Source organism: Sinocyclocheilus rhinocerous, unplaced genomic scaffold, assembly GCF_001515625.1.
Source record: "Sinocyclocheilus rhinocerous isolate Xijiao unplaced genomic scaffold, SAMN03320098_v1.1 scaffold836, whole genome shotgun sequence".
NCBI classification, from domain to species: Eukaryota; Metazoa; Chordata; class Actinopteri; order Cypriniformes; family Cyprinidae; genus Sinocyclocheilus; species Sinocyclocheilus rhinocerous.
In genome coordinates this window covers 199,189-204,776 of record NW_015648109.1, presented here as the reverse complement: position 1 = coordinate 204,776, position 5,588 = coordinate 199,189, and the positions used below count along the sequence as shown (strand labels likewise).

The window sequence follows — 5,588 nt, the reverse complement described above, 5'->3', positions numbered from 1 at the left end:
TTAATCAAGTTCTTTTCGGCCTTTTATAGTAAAATGTTTGGGCAGCTCTTCTAGTCACCAACCAGAAGAATGATCAAAAGTAATGCTAATGATTGTATTTAAAAAAAACAAACCAGACGGTCAACAAAAACACTCCGATTGAACAGCGGTCATGTGATCTGATGAGGATTTTGTAATGTTTATTTTGTACATTTTAAAAACAAGCAGTAAAAAAAACAAACATACAATTTATATATTTATAACATCATGACTTCAAATAACTTGGGGTGGGAAGAAACAAAACAGAACAGAAACCCTCATTTCACAGAGTGAGGAGCAACACACACACACGGCTTGAGTTTCAGTACCAGAACACACTCGCACACACACACACACACACAGACTAAAACCCCATTTGATAATCACAGGAGAAAAATTAAATCGCATTTAAAAAAAAAAAAACACTAAATGAATAGAAAGAAAAAAAAGTGAACACGTTAAACAGTGGGAATGTTCCAGCACGAAATCAAATTAAAACGACTAAAAGCAAAAACACAAGGCATTAAAAAAAAGACATGGTTACTCATCGAGTTTGAAACACAGTAGTTATTTACACCTGAAGATTCTCTAAATGGACCGGTTTCCTCAAATACTTAAAATTAAAATAATAATAATAATAATGCAAAAACAGGAAGTGCACGCTCATGTGAGGAAGTTAGTTGAAGCATTCCCTTGTGTTTCCTGGCCATGAGTCACACTGATGCGAGGAAGAGGAGGGACGAAGTGTTTGTGGAGGGGAAGGCAGAGTTTGAGTTTAGTCCATCAGCGTTTATGGATCCAGCAAAAACCAGGAGGAGAAACAAGAGCGTTTACAGTAGCCGTATGGTTTCATAAAAGACAGAAATCCGGCTTCAGAGGAGAGAGAGAGAGTCACAGAGCTTTTCAACTGGACACGAGAAAGAAAAACAAACAAAACGGGACGAGCAGAAGTCCTTTTGTCATGAGAGTGAGAGGATGGAGGATGAGAGTTCAGCAGTCACTTCACTGCGCCTGAAGAAAGACGAGAAAACACGGTCACATCGCCGCTGCATATGGAAACACAAAACTGAGCAACACAGGTCAATCACAACTTCCAATTACGCCTTTAAAAACCTTGGCAAGGCAAGTTCATTTATATTGCACATTTCATACACAATGGTAATTCAAAGTGCTTTACATAAAAGTAAAATAATCATAAAAAAAAAAAAATCACAAAAATAGGAATTTAAAAACTTTGAAAATGATTTAAAACTGGATTTAAAATTACACAATGGTAATTCAAAGTGCTTTACATAAAAGTAAAATAATCATTAAAAAAAAAAAATCACAAAAATAGGAATTTAAAAACTTTGAAAATGATTTAAAACTGGATTTAAAATTAATTTAAGACAGTTAAAAATAGAAAGTGATTATACATAATCATGACAACTTGCCTTGCCTAAAAACCTTGAGAAAAAAACTAAACGTAATACTTGAAGTACAAACATTTTACACTCGGGGAATTTTTATTTTCATAATTTGTTTATATTAAATTATCAATTGGTATTTCAGATGCTTAAGTGTAATTTACAAAAAATATAATTTGAAAATATGAATTATTTATAGAATTTTCCATAATATACGTTTGGAAATAAAAATACTTTAATAGTGTAACTTATTCAATTCAATCTAATTTAATCTTCAGCATAGAAAACTTGATATTCATTTTCTCAATCAATTAAAAATACATAATGTACATAATAAAACTCTAAATTCAATGAATATATTATTCTTTATTTATAATTATTTTGATTATTTTTAATATATATTTTTTTTTATTTAATCTTAAGTCTTAAAAACTTAAGGTATATTATTTTTTGCCAATCACTTAAAAATAAAATACAGTGTACGTAATATACAAAAATAAATTAATTGAATTTATACTCGTTTATAATTGTTTATATTTATAATATTCAATTATTAATAGACGTCATATTGAAAGCTATGTTTATGCATAATTAAAAATTAAAATGCATACTATTTACTTAATATCTTTTATAATAATTTAAAGAATGTTATATATCAAAGTTTAGTTGGCAAACAGAAACTTTAATAATGTGACTTAATATTTCTAATTTAATTGAGTTTAAAGCATCAAAACCGTAAGTTATTTTAATTTCAGCCAATCAGTTAACTTGTCAATTTTAAACTAGTTAAATTAGTTTGCATTATTACTCAACTTTAATTAAACATGAATTTGAATCTACTTGCCATCACTGGCTGTTCAGACTCATGTAAACAGTACAGAGGTGTGATTTGTGTTTGTACCTGTTGGCCCTGCGGTGTGGCGCCTGGCTGTCCCGCGGCCTGTCCCGTCTGTCCATAATAAGCAGCCTGCTGTCTGTAGTACTCCGCCCATGCGGCGCTGTAGTCCGTCTGTCCCGCCGCTGCAGCTCCCGGGGCTTGAGCTCCTCCTGCGGCGGGAGAAGCACCTCCTCCTGCTGCATCTGATAGAGATGAGAGATGATTTTCATCAGCAAAACACGGAGCTGTAAGAAAAGGCAGCCTGAATGCCAGCAGATTCACTCACAGGAATTTCTCTACTCTCTCTTTACTAAACACAATGAGGAATGAGCGCTCATACCCATCTTTTTGTAGTACTCCTCCCAGGCCTTGGTGTAGTCGGGCTGGGCGGCGCCGGGAGCAGCATGGCTCTGGTCAGCAGGAGCGGGAGCGGCCGGTTGGGCCGCAGGCGTCTGTCCGGGCATAGCGCCCCCTGCGGGCTGCTGGTAGTACTGTGCATAATAAGCTGCCCAGGCCGCGTTATGATCCGCTGCTGCTTTACCCGAGAGAAACACACACACATTCACTTTATACTTCAAATACTTGAGCCAAAGCAACTAACAAAGATGAGCAGAGCCTCAGGAGAAACAAGATCAAATTAATGTTTAACCAAATAAAATGACTCCATTAAAAGATCCACTTTTTAAAATTTCACAGTTCAAAAGTTTGGGGACAGCAAGGTGTTTTTTTTTTTTTTTTTAAAGAGAAGTAAATTTTATTTAGTAAGTAGGCATTAAACTGTGACAGGAACATTAAAAGACAGTTATTTAAGTATCACAGATATACAATTATATATTTTTCTTAACTGGATTTTTTCCCCCTCATATTTTCTGTTTTCACTAAGTTCAGCTAAAGTTTTAGTAATTTTGTTGTGTCTGTCATTTTTATTAGTTTAAAGTTTTTAGCAATTTGTATTTATTGGTTTTAGTTTTTTATCTTTGGATATTTTAGCACTTTGAGTAAAATTTTTATTTTATTTTACCTAACAATATTTTACAAAGGATTTCCATTTTAAATCACGGTTTAAAAAAACAAACAAACAAAACAAAAAAAAAAAACGTATAAACAAATGTTTTAAGCTGTTTTGAAAATTCACTGCTGATCACAGGAATAAATTACACTTTAAAATATACTACAAAAGAAAATAATTATTTTAAAATGTAACATTAAAAAAATATTACTTTTTTTAAAAAAGTTTTTTTGATCAAATGCAGCCTTGGTGAGTAGAAGAGACTTCTTTCAAAAACATAAAATGTTTACTGACCTCAAATCTTTAATTTGAATGTATTTTTTAAATGCCTGTATAATAATGGTAGTATTTGTATTTGACCATTTTAATCAGAGTATTTTGTAAATTTAATAAAAAAAATAAAAAAAAACTTCAGGATGCAATGTGACCTGAACATGAGAACTTGAACAGTCATGTGACTGTAGTAGCATAAGGTACTCAAGTACTTTTATTATGTGCTATAATCCTATCAAGACTTTAACACACAAGCACTGAAAGCATCAGTACAAATCGACTCACTGGGATCATGTGGCTGCCACTGCTGGTATGTGCTTCCCCAACCCTGAGGATACTGACCGCCAGGAGGACCACCGCTGGAGACACACAGACAGAACGACTGTGAACATGTGCAAACAAAACCTGCAAAGTCAAACATTAACCCTTTCCCTGAAGCTGATTCCCCATTAAAGCACTACTGACTGTGGTGGTCCACCAGGGGGTCCGGGCTGGTAGGGGTTCGGGCTGTAGGGGCCCATGGGTCCAGCAGGGCCTGGTCCACCCGGTCCAGGTCCAGGTCCAACAGGGCACAGGGGACCCTACGAGGAGAAGCAGACCAGTTAAAACCAGCGAACACGTCAAGATGAACACAAAAAGTGGTGTTTATTGTACCTCGATCTTGTCCTCGATCAGCTGTTTGGCGTGGTCGATCTGCTGAGGAGATCCCCGGATGATAAACAGTTTGAAGTTGGGGTCACCGTTGGGCGGCGGCTGGCGCGAGATCTCCACGAAGGCGCCCGTCTGCTGGTTGATGGCCTTCACGTTCTCGCCGCCTCGGCCGATCACCAGACCGCATTTGTGGGCGGGGATTGAAAAGGTCATCTCACCACCAGGTGGGCCCCAGTTTCCTGGGCCACGCCCCCTGCCACGCCCACCCGGAGGCATGCCTGTGCCCGGAGGACCGGGGGGACCCTGATGGACAGAACAGAGATGAACCAATGCAACCAAACACAGATGGAATCCAGTCAGAAAAATGGAACTAGCTACAGAACACGGAATGTCAAGTGAATTTGGCAAATTTAGGATAAAATAATCAAAATTAGGGCTGTACACAGAGATATGAACTAGTGCCTGTGACTAATAAACCGCAAAAAGACCACTTTTAAGCTACTGTGTGTGAATAAGTGGCATGGTTTACACAATCTCAAACACACGTGTGTGGTGTTTTCAGCATCTACTGCGTCACTATATCAGGGTACCTGCAGGATTTAAAAATAAAAGACATTTAAGACCTGCACAAATAAAATTAAGACCATATGAGTGGGGTAGGGTAATGTCCATGTTAACATTCATACTTTTTACAGTCATTTTACAGTTTATTTACAGTTCACATACAGGTTTTCACAAAGTTTTATAAAATTATAAACTTAACATTTCAGCCTTTAAACCATTTTTAAGAGATGAGAAAAGTATCAATTATTATATTAATTTATTATCAATCATTTATTATATAAAATAAATATATCTTAATGTCTTAATTGTTTATATTTTTATAATGCTTTAGTATTAGCTTCTTGTCGATCCACCAGTTCACATTTACAACTTTTTTTCCTCTGTATATGGGTTGATTTTCACTTTGGTCTGAACAAATAGCAGGTGGTCTTATTAAAGGGGTCATATGATGTTGCTAAAAAGAACATTATTTTGTGTATTTGGTGTAATGAAATGTTTATGCGGTTTAAGGTTAAAAAACCCACATTATTTTCCACATACTAGGGTTGTGACGGTGAGGAAATTTTCCCACCGGTTAATCAACGAGTGACAACACCTGTAATACCGGTATCACCGTTGGGGTGGGGTGTTAGTTCGTTTGAGTTTCCCTCTTTTCTTCGCTTTCAAATGGCTTGTAAAAGTGCCGTGCGCATTTTACGTTCACTTTCAAATTAGCGGCAATTCAATTCGGTGTCAAGCAATTGTTCGTTTGAGTTTTCCCTCTTTTCCTCTGATTTCTTGGCTTTCAAAT

At 36.1% G+C, this 5,588-nt stretch overlaps 1 protein-coding gene across 6 annotated transcripts in view; it reads right to left on the bottom strand.

Moving 5' to 3' along the window:
* Window positions 1-656: 656 nt before the first annotated feature.
* Window positions 657-5,588, bottom strand: part of LOC107709619 (far upstream element-binding protein 2) — a 13,445-nt gene continuing 8,513 nt past the window's right edge. For 2 of the 6 annotated variants that reach the window (XM_016514151.1, XM_016514157.1), the window contains 6 exons: window positions 4,238-4,537; window positions 4,049-4,164; window positions 3,869-3,942; window positions 2,642-2,842; window positions 2,326-2,546; window positions 657-1,029 (listed from right to left, as the gene is read on the bottom strand). In XM_016514151.1, coding sequence (XP_016369637.1) covers window positions 1,021-1,029; window positions 2,326-2,546; window positions 2,642-2,842; window positions 3,869-3,942; window positions 4,049-4,164; window positions 4,238-4,537 — 921 coding nt within the window. In that variant the 3' untranslated portion in view covers window positions 657-1,020. The remainder of the gene's footprint in view (window positions 1,030-2,325; window positions 2,547-2,641; window positions 2,843-3,868; window positions 3,943-4,048; window positions 4,165-4,237; window positions 4,538-5,588) is intronic. The other 4 variants (XM_016514156.1, XM_016514152.1, XM_016514155.1 and 1 more) reach the window with 4 other exon arrangements.